Source organism: Lasiodiplodia theobromae (assembly GCF_012971845.1).
Source record: "Lasiodiplodia theobromae strain AM2As chromosome Unknown scaffold_30, whole genome shotgun sequence".
NCBI lineage: Eukaryota > Fungi > Ascomycota > Dothideomycetes > Botryosphaeriales > Botryosphaeriaceae > Lasiodiplodia > Lasiodiplodia theobromae.
Genome location: NW_023336506.1, coordinates 498,822 through 514,968, shown reverse-complemented (window position 1 = coordinate 514,968; position 16,147 = coordinate 498,822). Strand labels below are relative to the sequence as shown.

Genomic DNA, 16,147 nt, shown 5'->3' with positions numbered 1-16,147 from the left:
TGTTCCGGGACCCGAGTGCTATGTGTCTCGTCATGGGCTCAAGCAGTGAGCATTACGATTACTTCCACGCGTTCTGGGCCCGTCTGGAGGTTTCTCATATGCTTTGCGACAATTGCCCAGCCTCCGATGCCACGTAAAGGTGAAGTGACGTTTCGGAATCTTCGGAGGTAGCGGTTTATTGAGCGTAAGTCCAGAAGAGCATGAGATCAAGAAGCGTGATCCGGGCAGGGATAGGGCAAGCCTCAGTCTAAGTGCGACTCCATCTAGACCAAGCCATCATCCTTCAGCCTTCGTCACCACTACGCCCGTCATCTTGCTACCTAGTCTCCATCTTTAGATCCAATATGCGACAGTATGCAACACGTTCCTTTGTGCCGCAAGCGCCTTGGCGACGAGAGATCCAGTAAGTGTGTAATGCGCAAATAAGTTATTTGCTTGTCTCACATGCACCATGGCTTGGAGCATCTGCCTATTATTTGCCCTTACTCGATGTTTGTGCTGATCTCTGTTTGGTGCGGTTTCCGACCCCAAATGCCCGATTCGTACACCAGGGCGGCCTCGGAGACACTCATTGGTGCAACGATGCATGCTGTGGCTGACATGCATGCAACGCGAAATGCGCAGCTGCGTTATCCAGCCTTGAGAAGTCCACGATAGCGCCCGAGTAACAGCCTTGCAACGGATACGCCAAGCTACAAGCTTTCTCCCGTTCTTCAATTGTCTCGGTCATCGTGCACGAACACTCAGCTTCGCGGGTCTACTTTAGGTTGGTACTTTACTTAGACCGCCATTAAAAACGAGCTCAATCATGCCCATTCCCGATGGATCGAGCCACGCGCACGGCCGAAGTGCATGTCGTCCGAAGATCAAGGGTCCTGTCATTCTGTCCGACAATGACACGGGCCATGGACTTGGTACTGACAGTGCTGAAGCCATGCATTCCTTCAAATCGAATCGAGAACTCTCACCTTCACAAATACCTGACCTTGGATATGGGATGCTGCCTGCGTGGGGTCCTGGTGACGTGTAAGTCACTCGCCGAGCCAGTTCATGTGGCCATAAGATAACGTATGCAGAGAGTATTCGTTTGCGCATATGGCCGCACTTGCAAAGCGATCCGAGTATATGGTCCTCAAGATGCCTTTATGTGGGTGGTGCTAATCCCAATTTTCAGTGATCGAGACTCGGATTCGGCCTACCATTCTCCTCCCCCAGCTCCAGGATCACAAACTCCGAGACCATTTGGAAGAATTGGGGGAACAATGTCAGGGAGTGATGACGGAAGTCAGTGTGAGACGAGAGGAGCATCTCCGGTTTCAGAAGCCGTCTTGCTCACACGATCGAATACACAAACCACAGGTGAGATAAATCGACATTATGTTGGTCTTGTCATTGATACGAATCATGACAGCTTTCACACCCGAGGACCGCTCCTCGCCATTCACACCTTCTTTTTACTCGCAAGACCATCGACTACTCACACAGCCTTTGAATACCTGCCATGTCCTGGATGCTTGTGCGACATGGGCAACACCGCTGCAACTTTCAGAAATATCAGGCATTTCTCAATTGCCTTGGCCAACTATAAGCATGGCTGATTGGCAGAACTTCACCTGTAATCATCAAGCAACAGTAAGTCATTCTGCTTATCAGAAATGTGGTCAAAACTTTCTCGGTACTCACATTCCCCAAAAGCCCGACATGTACTTTGGCGGCTCGGAACGTCATATATATGACACCACACAGGCTCCCATTCATCAGGCTGTGGGAATGTGTAGAGACTCTTCGAGAGCATCTACCATTCCCCAATTGGGTGAGACAAATGCTTCTTATGTCGTTCAAACCTCTGTCAAAGATGCAAGCTCAAACAACCAACTCGAAAGCGGCTCAGAGGATGTTACGATCAGTGGCAACACCGAGCATTCAGTAGCAGCGGATATTATAGAGAGAACAGGCAAGTTATAGGACCCCATAACGTATTGTTATTTGACTACTTTCCCGGCAAGCTGACAATAACACAGAAAACTGTGTGGGGACCGATCGGGGGAGCTTTGACTGCCACTCCGTATCGAGCGAGTCTGAATTCTCGAGTGATGAATCCTACGTGGATTCACCAGATGAAGCTGCTGCATCTCCGAGCAGTGCACAGGAAGACATGCTCCAGACTCTGTTGGAGGAACGGAAAAAAAAAGTTGTCGATCAAGTGATGGAACACTTCTGGGATCTTTTCAAAAAGCTCGAGCTGGAATGTCCTCGTAGCCCATCAACATTGTCTGACGGCTATGACGACGACGACGACGACGACGATGCTGATAGCACTGCCAGCTCCGCTTCGGAGATATCGGAGGCCTTGGACTTCATTGAGTCAGGCCCTCAGGGTAATGAGTCCTTTCGAGAATGGGATATGAGGCGATGCGGGCACGAAACAGTCCCCGCAGACTCCGGAGAGGGTTCCGGACAAGCTGGAGAATCCAGTTCAAACAATACTGGGGGTTCCTTCAGTTCTTCATCCTCATCATTGCAAGGAAAACGAAAGGCAGATGACGTTGAACCTCCAGGTGGTCAAGGAAGTGATGGAAGCAAGAAGCAGAAACCCGATCCATCCGGAGACTTGGGCTCCCCGAGCCAGAACGGCAGGAATAGGAAGCTGGGTTGCCCTTACTATAAGCGTCAGATCATGAGAGGCGAAAGGGAGCCGCCCAGGAGCACTTCCTGCGTGATTCCAGGGTTCTCTTCAATCTCACGCATGAAGTAAGTTCATGCCTTTAAGTTTCACAAATGCGCGCCACTGACAGAGACAGGGAACATCTCTATCGACTTCACAAAAGACCAATCCACTGTCCCCGATGTTTCTACAAGTTTCCCTCCGATCAGCAGCTAAGAGGACATCTCAACGCGGATGTCATATGTGAGCGAGTGTCAAATCCGCCCATTATGGGTGGGTTCGACCAGGAACAAGAAGTAAAGCTAAAGAGCAAGGCGAGAAGCAGAGGAATCGTAGATTTGGAGCAAAAGTGGAGGGCCGTATACAAGATCTTGTTTCCCGGTGATCCGGAAGCGGCTTACCCAAATCCTTGTAAGAACTATCCTATTTTGATTCATAAAAATCATCAGCTGACAGTAGAAGATTGCGAATATGAGCAAGGAGATGCACCAAGCACCCCGAACTCAGAGGAACTTGCCCAATTCGACGCCTATAGCCAGCAAGTATTGCCGGGGCTTGTCAGAGAGCGGCTTGAAACAGCTGTCAATCGAGACAATGGGGTTCTTCAAGAAAATTTGATGAGCAATCTTGTTGACGTCATTAGAGATTGTCAGAGAGTTATTTCTGCAACGTTTCGGCAGGGTGCAGGGACTCCAGCCCAGACTCATGAAGTCGATTATCGCCGGATCCAGCAGCCATCTCGAGCTACTATTGGACATGCGACTGCTCTCAGAGAGAATGACATAGTCCCCGAAGTCGTACAAGCTCCTACGCCGATTGCCGATGAAGGGACCAGAAATCTACCCACGATTGAGGAGACAAGATTGTCACGGGGCTCTGCCGAATCACCAAAGCCTGAGACCGACTCCGGATATGGGCCATCTATCCATTACGGTCAGCGGGTTCTGACCAGAGAAGCATCTGGACCCTCTCAACGCACTCCACGTAACAACATCCGTCTGCAACGGCCCCACAACTTCATGGTCCCAGCTCATTATCCGAACATGGATCAAATGAACCAGCAATCTTATGGTCCTTTTGCACAAGTTTCGCAAGAACAGACCCCTCAACGCCCGAACACCTCGACGGTGGCCTCAATTTTTACCCCTGAACCACGATACGACTCATTTGACAACATTCAACTCGATTGCTGGAGCTCAAGTGACCACTTGCCACACACAAACTTCTACCCGCCTTCTTATAGTGCCCCGAGTGATATGACTTGGTCCACATCAACGCCCCACTCCACTTTCGATTTTACTCCTAGCATACGCTTTTCAGTCCCTTTTCAGCCTCAAGTCAATGCTGAACAGAACACTGACACGCCTTTCTCTGAGGGCTCATCAATTCCTTATCAGGATCAATATGACGGAAGGAGTTGAGCACAGCCATCGATGTGAAGTCAGCTCATTAACCAAGCCGATTCTCTCGAGTCATTTCTCAACATTGCTCGCATTGTTCCCATTGTCATCGGCCATTCAAGCTTCGCCATAAAAGAAAGAGGAAAAGAAGAAGAAGGAAAAAAAAATACGCGCAGGAGTTTGGTTGTTGTTTTCAGGCCGGTTTGCATTTCACCATTTGCGTTTCTGGCTGATGTTTCCACTTCATCAGACTAACACATGGTTCTTATTTCCGTCCTTCAGTATATCGTGCAAGCAACCTCTCTTTGCGATTGCTGTTCCTTGCATCATCCCAATAGTTAGAATGAACGTCTTCAGAACGGAACGTCATTTAAGTATAGTTAAAATTGTTGTTGCCAACGCCGCCTCTTAACACACTGCAATTATCTAATATTTCACCTTATGCCACTCATGTTGAATTAAGCTAATCAAAAAAGAAAGTTGCTATTTCGTTAATTTCATAAATCGCAATGTAAATGTGGTCTTTAAGTTCACGTTAGTTTATGCTGGATTCTACCGCAACTCCGTTGTGACTGATTAAATTGACGGACTACAGGAAAGTTACTGTGCACACACAAGATACGAACTCATTTCTCTTAGCATTGCAACAGAGTCTGTCTGGGTAGCAAAAATTCATGTTCGGCTGCATCTACTCATATTCATGTCGGGATGGGCGATTTAACTGCGCGTTATCTGTTCCAATACTCAGGGAACCAACCTTGCGTATAACCAGCCTGGTTTCGCTACGAAATCGCTCTCGCTCATAACAACACTATTCTACAGCCCTCCAACAAGATTTCCTGCTCCGTTGGTGTTCCCCACAACCTTCTCAGGTCCGAAATGCAAAAAAGACCGAGGTAGAACCTCAAAACAGCAAAAATGCGTCGGCCGGGAATCGAACCCGGGGCTGATCGAAACTGAGAGTTGAGCAACTACTTGGCAACGATCAATTTTACCACTAAACCACCAACGCTGGTATCCATTTTACTGGTTGTTGAAGTATTAGAGCGACTAGATAACTTATATTCAAAGAAATCTGAGAAACGGGTGCTCAGGAGGCACAAACAAACATTGCGGGCTTCCCTGTTTTTATTTCGCAAATCCTTATTGTAAGAATGCCCAAGCAGCATGGAATTCGCATATACCAAAGTTGTACGACGATTCATTAATTGGTTGTTGAGATACACGTGGTTGACACACGGAGGTAACCATTTTCGGCTAATGGGCCATGCCACACAACAAAATATGCAGAACCAGGCATGCCCTGATGCCAATAAATCTGTGCTAGATTTTACTGTAGCCGTGCAAAGACTGAGTGTGATGCTGAAGAGTAAGAAGGATTCTAGAAAGATAAATTGCTGTCCAGTGCCTGAAGCTTTGGATCTTTCGTTGCCTATCGGAAAACATTTAATGATCTAGGGAATCATAGAGTCAGTCCCTTGCACAGATGCTCCAAGCTTGGCACTAGAAGCTGACGTCGAGGCAGTGGTGTTGGTGTTGGGGGCAGTGTTACCGCAACACCGGGCGCTGACACCGCTAACGGTCACCGTCTTGTGGCGCAGCACGCAAGTCGCTATAACATATACAAAGGATGCCTCTCCAACCAACTCAAATTGCAACACCACACACATCACCTCTAGGCCTCGGCCGTACTCTCGTTAACCCACCAACAAACATATCTCCTTCAAATAAATAAACGAAGGAGGAAAAAAAAATGCCACTCCTCGACCTCCCCCCCGAACTCCTCAACCTCATCATCTCGCACCTCGCCTTCCCGGACACAAACCACCTCCGCGGCAGCTGCCACGCCTTCGCATCCATCATCCCGGCGCAAGACCTACCGAACTGGGAAGCACTCGTGGAAGCGGAGGAAGGAGCGTGGGCGCGCAAGCGCAACCGGCTCGCGTGCGTCTACTGCGCGCGGCTGCTGCCGGCGACGCGCTTCACGGACGCGGAGAAGAGCCGGAGCAGGGTGTGGCGCGCGTGTGCGGAGTGCAGTCGGGCGTCGCTGGAGGAGTTGAATCCGGGGTCGACGTGGACGTGGCCGAATTATGCCGGCGCGGCGGCGGGGTGCATGAGGCGTAGGACGGCGTTCTCGAGGGAGAGGAGGGTGGAGGTTGGGAGGGAGAGGGGTGTTTGTGGGTGCTGTGGGAATGCGTTTGAGCGGTGGGGCAGGATGACTGCGGACAGGGCCGTTTGTCGGGGCTGTGAGGGGGATTTGTGGGAGAGGAGGGCGGGCGAGCTGGCGGAAACGGATGCGCTGTGGAGGAATTTGTTGGGTGGTGATAAGAAGGAGGTTGCGAGGCGGGTATACTGGGACTTTGAGTGGGAATTGCAGGAGGCGAGGCTGGGGTTCGTGGATTGGGACTGGGGTTACGGATACTGTCACTGTTGCCTGGATGATGAGCCCTTTCGCGGGTGGAGAGAGGGATGGAGAGGGGTGAATGTGATAGGCACTTGAACGTAAAAGGACTAAATTAATGGCGTAAATCTCTTCGGCAGTGGTATTCCGGGTGTGTTTTTCTAGTATGACGGTTGGAGTCTAGTATTCACAATCCTAATAACCAAGCATTCAGCCAGCCTCTCGGCGGTTGCCACAAGATCCAACTAGTACCAGAGTAGAATAGCCAAGCTCGGGAGTACCCAGCTGATTTTCCAGAACTGCAGGGAGCGACTAAAATTAGGACGCCGAATGCTTAAGAAAGTGGATCATGTAGAGTGGAGACGCAACTGCAGCAAGCTAGCTCAGGGGTGCATATGGTGAATTCAGAAGAGAAAAAACAGCCATTGCACCGAAAGATGGCAAAGGGCCGCGATCGGAGACAAAAGCGCTGTGGTCCTCCGAGATTGCAAGTGCCGGCCGGCAACAGCCACAGAAAGCCACAGCTGAGGCTTAGAGGGAGTGCCAGCTCAGCCCGGCTCCGCATGGACCAGGAGGTTTAGCTCTTCGGACAAAGCCAGCTTTTCTCCTGTGAGTGGCACAGTTGAAAGATTATAGCCGCGCTCGCAGAGAATGGCATGCAAGCAGACTACGCGAAAGGGACAGAGAGCGAAGAAGCAAAGGTTTTTCTCTGTTGCTCTGGTCATCGGTAGAAGGGTTCAAAGTGGAGTGGGTGAGGAAGGATGCATCAGATGATGCGACAGCGAAGATAAGGTTTAGTGGCCGGAAAAGGCCGCATGCACGGCAGTAACGAGCCATTTACCCGAACTGGACTCTCCTTTCTCTGCGGAGTAACACTATACCAAGAAGCGGTGTATGTCATGCTGATCCTTCCAGATGGGCATCGAGTCTGGACTGCGCGGAAAGATCCAGCGGTAGGATTCGATCTACTTCAGTTGAGTAAGGCGCCAGTCACCACCATGCCAAGCATCGCGGTTTCCGCATCAAGCATTAAGCCACTCGGAGCTGAAGACTCTAGATCGGCCGTGGGCTTTCTTGTGGCGTACCTGTGCAGCAACCTCAGCTTGACCACCATGAAAGCACACGCCTCGGGGCGCTGCTATAAAGCAGGCCCTGATGGCAGCTTCAGTGCTCACCACCACCAGCACCTCACTTCTCATCTCTTCTCCTCTCAATCACCATGAAGTTTGTTCAGCTCGTTGGTGCCGCTGGCATGGCTGGCGCAGTTGCCCTCCCGGCAGCCGCTCCCGACCTGGATGCCGATTTCCTTGCCGCCATCCTCGCCGCCCCTACCCCCAAGACTCTCGGCCCTGAGCCGGATGTCTACAGCTCGACTGTCGTGTCGTACAACCCGACGACCGTCACTGCTGTTGTCCAGTCGACCATCACGCCGGATCCCACTGCGGATGCGGTGAAGAAGCGCAGTGTTTCTCCGGCCGACAAATGTGCCCAGAACGGCTGGGACTGCTGCCCTCTTCCCACGGGCACCCTGGCTGTTCCCGATACTGCCGCTGCCTTTACCAGCTACGCGGCCTACTCTGCGCTGGCAACTGGCGCGTCTACGCCGAGCAACTACCAGCAGGCCTTCAGCAACAAGAACGGTGCCACGCAGCAGGTTGGATACCGTGGAGTCTTCACCCTCGACTCGTACGACCCGAGCGTCTGCGCGGCCAAGTGCGACGCCGATGCTGATTGCCAGGCTTTCAACATCTACATTGAGAGGGACCCTGTCCTCCGTCCCGACTACGATGTCTGCCAGAACCCCGACGCCACGGCAAACATCAAGTGTACCCTTTACGGCTACCCCGTTCATGCCGAGACGGCCACCAACACGGGCCAGTACCAGGGACAGTTCCAGATTCTCGTCGCCGCCTCCAACGGCTACAACAAACCCTACACTGCCCCGACTCTGGAGAACTTCAACGCTCCTGTCGGCCCCCTGAACGGCGCCATTGAGGACAGCCACTACTACTTGTACGAGCTGTACAACGACGGTCCCTTCAGCCCGGCCTCCTGCGCCAAGGGCTGCCAGGCCAACACTGCCTGGAACAAGGCCCACGCCAACAACGACGGCACCTACACTGCCTGCAACTTCTTCAACGCCTACATCCTGTACAGGGACAACAACCCCGTTGGCACCGTCTGCTCCTACTACAGCGCCGACATCGCGGATCCCGCCTCCAAGGCCACCAACGTCGGCCAGTACCAGGGCGACGTGCACGTCACCGTCGGCGAGTCGTACACGTACACGCTCACCACCCAGGACAACGGCGGCGTCAGCCCCGTGAGCAGCACCGGCTGCGCCAACCCGGGCGTCTGCGGCACCTACCAGATCTGGTACATGGACAACGGCGGCGACGCTGCCTGCGGTCTCGACCCGGATGGAAACGCTCTCTGCTTCGTCGACATGAGCTGCTACGGCGGCCCGACCTGCAGCACCAACTCCGACTGCACCGGCGGCACCAAGTGCCTGACGCAGAGCTGCTGCGGCTTCAGTCTTTGTGCCACGCCCACCACCGTGTGCGCCAACTCGGCTTCCAGGGTCAAGCGTGCCCTGATGGGTCCTGAGAAGCGCCGTGCTGCTTCGACCCGTCGCAGCGACTCCGACGCATGCACCGCTCTGAGCTGCCCCAGCTCCTCGTCTTGATCTCGCGTCTGAGCGCCATCACACTCCTTTGAAAAACACTTGTACCAGGGATCGTAATGAATCGGATGATATAGATTAAATAGTAATGTATAACGCTTTTGTGCTACTTCTTGTGCAGATGAAACTTGACTTCAATGCACTTTCTGTTGAAAATACCGAGGAAACTGTTTTCAGCCACGTTATACTTGAATCAAGCATGCACAGAGTAGGATACTCTTTAGTGGTAACGGCGTGTAGTCTCTACAGAGCGCACTGTTGCGTCGAGCATTCTTTCTAGAGGAATGGCTCCACCCAGCTTCACAAATGCGGAACGGAATGTAGTCTATGTACAACTGCCAGGATCCGGATAGAGTCTACACAGCATGCCTGATATAGATGACATCCTGGTACACTATGGTTAGTCCGCTTGCATATCACTCGTGCTCTAATATATTCGACTGCGCACCCTGGCCCAGAAGACAGTTCCACCCGTCAGCCATGGCCCCTCTCGGCTCTCTCCTCCAGTTGGCCCTGGCCACACTCGCTTTGGGAGGAGCATGCCGAGTTCAGGAGCCATACGATGTCATCATCGTAGGAGGCGGACCCTCTGGCCTGGGTGCCTTGAGCGGCCTTGCCCGCGTCCGCAGAAAGGTGCTGCTAATCGACTCGGCCGAATATCGAAATGCGCACACCAGACACATGCACGACGTGCTCGGCTTCGACGGTAAGTAAAAAGCGTGATGTTTTTTCACTGAAAAAAAAAATCCCCAGTGTACTGAACGCTTTTGATCAGGCGTCACTCCGGCCTACTTCCGCTGGGCAGCCCGCAAGCAAATCTCGCACTACGACACAGTGAGCTGGACGAACGGCACAGTCGAGAAAATCGTGCCAGCCTCTGGCGATCCGTCATCCCCCCTCTTCACCGTGACGACGTGCGGTTCCAACCGGCACGGCGTCCGCACGAAGACGCACAACCACCACCTCGCGCGACGCATCGTGCTGGCCACAGGCCTACGCGACCTCCTACCCGCCACCCCCGGCATCGCCGAGAACTGGGCGCGCGGCGAGTACTGGTGCCCGTGGTGCGACGGGCACGAGCACGCCGACCAGCCGCTCGGCCTGGTCGGGCCCCTGGCCGCCATCCCGGGCATGGTGCGCGAGACGCAGACGCTGAACAACCGCGACGTCGTCGCCTTCGTCAACGGCACCGACACACCCCAGGGCCGCCTCGATACCACGGCCGCCGAGGGAGGCGATCCGCGGTGGATGGAGTACCTGCGCCGCGTTGATGTGAGAGTTGACAACCGCGTCATCGCCGCCGTCGAGCGGCTCGCCGATGGCGCGGATACGCGTGCTGATCCCAGTCTGCCGAGCGTGCCGGAGTATGATAGGTTTCGTGTGCATTTTACTGAGGGCGAGCCGGTGGACCGCGCGGCGCTCATGGTTTCGTTTGGGAAGGAGCAGCGGTCGGACCTGGGCGAGAGGCTGGGCGTGGCGCTGTACGGGGGCCAGATGTATACCAACGCGGGCATGTTGACCAACGTGCCTGGCGTATACGCCGTGGGCGATGCGAACTTGGATAACTCGACCAATGTGCCGCATGCCATGTGGAGCGGCAAGCGCGCCGCCGTCGACCTGCACGGTAAGACTTGTTGTTTCTTCTCGACACTTCGATGTGGAGCTCGGAGCTGACGTCTTTTTTTTATAGTCGATTTGGAACGAGAAAGAGAGCGGAAGCTCCTTGCAGGTAATGTGAACAGGAGGGAGGCTGAGTTGGACCCTCGGTCTGTCTGGACTGTTATGAACGGAGAACCCGGAGATGTTCTTTATGCTGGCGACTTCGACAAATGATCATAGTAGATTTACCACTAGTCAGTTGGACTTTCTTCGACGCTGTTAAAATATTTAGCCTGTCAAGCATTAATGTTCATATCTCTGCCTTTTGACCCCCTTCCAAGCACGGTGCTGTCCGTTCTGATATTTAAAAGGATTACAGAACAGTGGATGACCTTCTAAAAAGAAGAGAGAGAAAAGGGCATCATGCAGATACAAACCCATCATCAAACATAAATCTCCTGGCAAAGTTCCAATGCCATCATTACTAGCACAGTAGCACCACAGAAAATGTCTTCAACCTCGCATCTTAAACCAATCCCATCTACCCCTCCCTTCTTTCTAATCTGCTCACTTGTTCCTGACCTTGTAACTGACCCTCGGCGCGCACCATCCCCTCACCTCCGCCGCACCGGCCCTAACCAAGTCCGCAGCCACAGCCCAAACATCCTTGTACGCCTCAGGCGCTTCCTCCCACACAAGCTGCTTCTCCTCACAAACAACCCACGTACCCGCACCCTTCTCTGCATCCTTCCCCACCACCACCATCGTCTCACCATCTTCGCCCTCAGTCGTCATCGTTACAGTCGCCGCCGCCGCCGCAGCAGCAGCAGATGCCGCCACCTTCCCGGGCTTCAGCAACGCCTCCGCGTCGCCGCGGTACTTGTTGCTCAGGCTGGCCAGGGCCTTGGCGCGGGACATGGCGCGGCCGGCGCCGTGGGCGAGCGAGAAGGCGTTCGCGGTGCCGCGGGCGTTGTGGTGCGTGAAAGTCGGTGTCAGGATGGCCGTCGGCGTGGCGCGGCTGCCTGGTAGGGGCAGGATGGCGAGCGGTGCGAAGGTGTCCGGATCGAGGGTTGGGGCGGCGCCTTTGCGGTGGATGTAGGCGTACTGTTGCTGCTGCTGCTGAGACGACGAGGACTCGGATGCTGAGAGGCTGAGAGAGGAGGTTGCATCTGCAAGGTCCGAGGTAGGGGGGGAGATTGAGGGGGGATTGGTGGAAGGCCACGGGACGCGTTGGACGTTGTTGTGCCAGATGTCGACGACCTTGCGCTCCTGTACGTCCGCGCGGGCACGTTGGATGAGCTGTTCGATGTCGGTTGCGTCTGCCTCAGCAGTGAGGTCGTCCTCGAGGTTGCTGCCGAGTGCCCAGCGATCCTCTCCGGGCTCCAGCACAGCAAGGAAGCGCAAGGCGATGAGATCGCGGTTCGCCTTCGCCCACCTGCACGCGCGATCGTGCTCCTCCAGGTACTTTCCCGTCACCTCCTCGTCCTCCTTCAGGGAAACGTGGCCATCGGCCGTGTACCGCTTGAGGATATCCCCACCGTACCCCCTCGACCCCGAATGCACCAACAGCACCACCTCGCCCTCCCTCATGCCCAGCCCCTCTTCCGCCCTCTCCACCACCTGAATCTCCGCAAAGTGGTTCCCCGCGCCGATGGTCCCCAGACTCTTATCCCACTCCTCCCCCGCCGATCCGCCCTCCCCGACCCACGCCTCTCTCACCTCTCTCTCCCTCCACGGACCCTCGAGACCCCTCAACCGCTCGGCCACCTTCCGGCCCCTGTCCCCGTCGACCTGGTTGCGCGACAGCGTCGTCCGGTACCACGCCATGCCGCACCCGATGTCGCCGCCGATCAGCGGCGGGTGGATCCAGCCGCGCGACACGAAGGCGGCGCCGATGGGGTACTTGGTGCCCGGGTGGAGGTCGGGCTGGCCGACGGCATGCACGATGCCGGGCAGCGCCTGGGCCGTGGCGCGGAGTTGGCCGAGCGACTGCGGGTCGACGTACGCGGCGTGCGCGAGGTTGACGATCTCACCGCACTGGTGGGCGTCGTTCGAAGCGCTGCTGCGATCATCGTTGTTGCTGTTGGTGGCCGACTGTTGTTCTGACTTCTTGCCCACGAAATCTTCGCCCGCCGACACCAGGATGACGGCGTCGGACGTGGCGGCGCGCGTCCAGTCGTCGGCCGTGAGCAGTTCCGTCCCCGTGCGCGCGGCGAAGGCGCGTGCGCTGGTGTTCTTCTTCAGCTTCAGGCGGAGCTTCGTTTGCGCCGACTTGACCACCTGCGCGCGTATCGAGTTGGCTACATCGGGGTCTGCCGACGTGTTTCCCGGGACGAGGAGGATGGTTTTGGTGTTGCGGTTGCTGTTGAGCGCGACCGTGAGTCGCGTGGATGGCATCTTCGTGAAGCCGAATGAAGTTGCAGAAGGGTTGATGTTTTCTAGGGTGTGGGCTTAGAAGTTGTGGCGGGGTTGTGTGGATGTGGTGTTCAAGAGAAGTGCGACCGATTTATGTACCTGGGAGCGGTGAGTGATGATGAGTGATGGGTTGTGTTATAAAGGAACAGCCCCAGGCAGCCTCCGCATTGTTTGCGGTGAATCATAGTGATTGTTGTGAGGCGCAACGTGGCTGAGTCATTCATTCATGGTCGATTACCCAAATAGGTAGCAGGATCTACAAAGCGTGGCGATGCAAGATCGGCGAGGTCAACCTAGGTCCTTGATCACTGCCACCATTGCTCCACTTCACCTGACAAGAATGTTGTCGGCCGTGCGTGCAAGTCAACACAATGTCCAAACTTGTTGAAGTAAGGGCTTAATTACATGGAGTTTCTGAACCAACCAATACTCCAATCGCCAGAGCGTGACGCTTTGGAGCTTATTCAACGCCATGGAATGCTCGCGCACGAGAGCCAAGATACAAAATGATATCACAATAATTGTCCATCCCTCCTGAAGAAACACCCGTTCACATACGATCTTCCACCGTCAACCGGCGGTAGCGGGCTAGGGTATTTTTCGAATAGGCGCGCTTCTCCCCAAACCATCAATCAGCTTCTGTTCCCCATCCAACCGTCATATATATATGAGATAAGGAAACAGCTGTTCGATATGGCACGGCGTGCAAGCGGCCACGTACTGATTATCATCTTGCACCGTGCGGAGGATGATTTTTTGGAAGACGCTTGGTGGATTCTTCCTGCGCCATAATGGTGACCTTGGAAGAGCTCCACCTGAAATAGCACTCTTGGAAAACTGCTATCCAGAGGCAGAGGCGAAGGATGTTCAAGCGCGCAACTCACCAATGTCGTGGTCGTCGCTGCCATCGGCCTGTAGCGCTCCGGTCATAGTCCTGTTGCTGTCGTCGCCGCCATTGCGGCCGAGGTCCAGATCTTGCTGATTGGCTGGAATCGTCGATGGTGAAGTCTGCGATGAAGAGGCAAAACGAGTTAGCGAGTGTTGGATTGTGTCAACCTGGACACCCGAAGACTTTGCAAGTAATGTGCTCCGCACATGGAGGATAGTGGAGGTGCTGATGTGCCTCCTCTGCTGGAAGGTCCCGCTTCCGGAGATATTCTCCTGCGGCGGGCAAAAAGGGAGGAAGGATTGCACTAACTTCGACTATCTTGTCCCCGTCGACGCGTACTTCGTGGTCGCGGAGTTGCCTCATCAGGGCCAGGAACCTGCTTTGCACGAATTTCTGACTCGTGTCGTGAGAGACGCTCTCCACCAATTGGCCAGCCGTCCTTGCCAACTCCTCATCATCATTATTGAGGGGAGTTTGCTGCCGCTGTTCCTGGCTTGGCTGCTGCATAGGCTGGGGGACCTCGTTGAGCACCATGTCAGGAGGGTTCATGTTCCGGAGAAGCTCCTCTGGTCGCTGGTTCAACGATGACATCTCTGACCGAATAGTCGTTCGAATGTCCGTCCCGGCCACGGTGCTGCTCGCTTCGGCAGGGAAGAATCTTGAATCAGTCCCCACGTCTGCCACAAGCTGGTTATACTTCGCAGCTTCCAGTTGCTGCTTATCTGCCGCGGATACCGTGTCCTGGTTTTGCAGAGAATGTTGGAACATCCTCAAACGTGCTGTCCTCAAGCGGGGGTCCTCCTGCTCTCTAGCTTTCTGAGATTCATCCTGGTCAAAGTATCGTGGGAAATTCGTTCTGATCTGATCACGAAGCCTTGCAGCTCTTGCTTTGAACATAAACTGTTCATCGTAGAGAAGGTCTTGTGAGTCCACAATCTCGTTCAACACGCGCTCCAACAGAGGATCCGGGGGGATCTCTGAAAGTCCTTTACTTTCCAACTTTTCCAATGCGCTCATATAAAGTGACGCAAGACTGTGATTAGGAATAGTGGCGGGATCTCGCGTGTTGGCGTGTGGTAGGTACTCGGACATTTGGTGACGGCAATACTCGTCTAAAATGATGGTCAGCACATGAGACCTCATTCATGCATAGTACCTACTAAAAGCATGCTCCTTCATGAACGCCAGCACAGAGTCATCCTCTGGGGGGAGCAAGGTCTCTATCTCCTCTTCCCATTTCGAAATTGCAGGTCTCTGTGGCGCTTCTTGCTGCGTAGCCTGCGCCTCCGCTTGTGCCTCTACTTCAGCCTGAAGCATTTCTGCCGCGGCCGCATCGAATGCGTTTGCGAAAGCAGCATCATCAAAGACAGGGTCCTTCTGTCTCGCTTGCGCATTCATATCCTGCTGGGCCATGAATGGCTGTTGGTGGGCAAACTGCCCCGCACCGAACCCCATCATAGGTGTGCCAGAATACATTGGCCTGGAAGGACCCGCCGCCATCGCCGGAGCCGGAGATGTAGACTGCTGCTGCTGGCGCATGAAGTCCTGGTGCCACGAAGAGGTATGGTTATGCTGCTGCTGCATCGGCGGCGGAGAGGAGACATGCATGCGCTGGAAGTCAGCAGCCCAGTCCGGCAGGGCGGCGGGCCCAGCGAAGCTCGGCGGAGGCGCATGTTGGGCGGGGAAACGCTGGAAAGCTTCGGGCTGCGGAGGAGCATGTCCAGCCTGGAAGGCCTCGAATTCAGGGTCTATCGCGCCAGCATGCTGACCGGGGCCTGATCTGAAATCCTAAACACCAAGTATCAGATTTGGATGCCGGTTGCGGAGGGTTGGGTGGCATGAGCGCTCGTACCTGCTGCGGCGATTGGCGCGAAACCAGTCGGTCCTGCTGTAAAGTCCGATCAACCGACGAGTGTTTCTGGAAGTTCTGGAGCGCGTTGGAGGGTCCGCACAGAGCGTCGGCCATGGCGACAGCAAGGTATCTGGCGATCTGGGAGGAGGAAAAGGTTGGGAGCAAAAAATGCGCGCAGCGTCGTAAGAGATAGGGAACAGGCCATGTGAAGCTCCGGCGGCGGCAACAAGGTGCCTAGTCCCC

General features: G+C 54.6%; 3 protein-coding genes across 3 annotated transcripts; 2 read left to right on the top strand and 1 right to left on the bottom strand.

Annotated features, from left to right (window-relative positions):
- Positions 1-7,685: 7,685 nt before the first annotated feature.
- LTHEOB_9218 (uncharacterized protein) lies at positions 7,686-9,152 on the top strand (the record flags this gene model as incomplete). The annotated part of the gene is made up of 1 exon (XM_035518782.1): positions 7,686-9,152. One exon carries the CDS (start codon positions 7,686-7,688, stop codon positions 9,150-9,152), a length of 1,467 nt encoding a protein of 488 aa, XP_035369248.1.
- Positions 9,153-9,629: 477 nt separating this feature from the next.
- On the top strand, positions 9,630-10,982 carry LTHEOB_9217 (Sulphydryl oxidase; the record flags this gene model as incomplete). The annotated part of the gene is made up of 3 exons (XM_035518781.1): positions 9,630-9,855; positions 9,925-10,773; positions 10,840-10,982. 3 exons carry the CDS (start codon positions 9,630-9,632, stop codon positions 10,980-10,982), a joined length of 1,218 nt encoding a protein of 405 aa, XP_035369247.1.
- Positions 10,983-11,315: 333 nt separating this feature from the next.
- Positions 11,316-16,018, bottom strand: LTHEOB_9216 (Peroxin 20; the record flags this gene model as incomplete). Its single annotated transcript, XM_035518780.1, has 7 exons — positions 11,316-11,330; positions 11,388-11,431; positions 11,477-13,186; positions 14,048-14,171; positions 14,362-15,164; positions 15,213-15,840; positions 15,905-16,018. The coding sequence occupies 7 exons, from the start codon at positions 16,016-16,018 to the stop codon at positions 11,316-11,318; spliced, it is 3,438 nt and encodes a 1,145-aa protein (XP_035369246.1).
- Between the last annotated feature and the right edge of the window lie 129 nt (positions 16,019-16,147).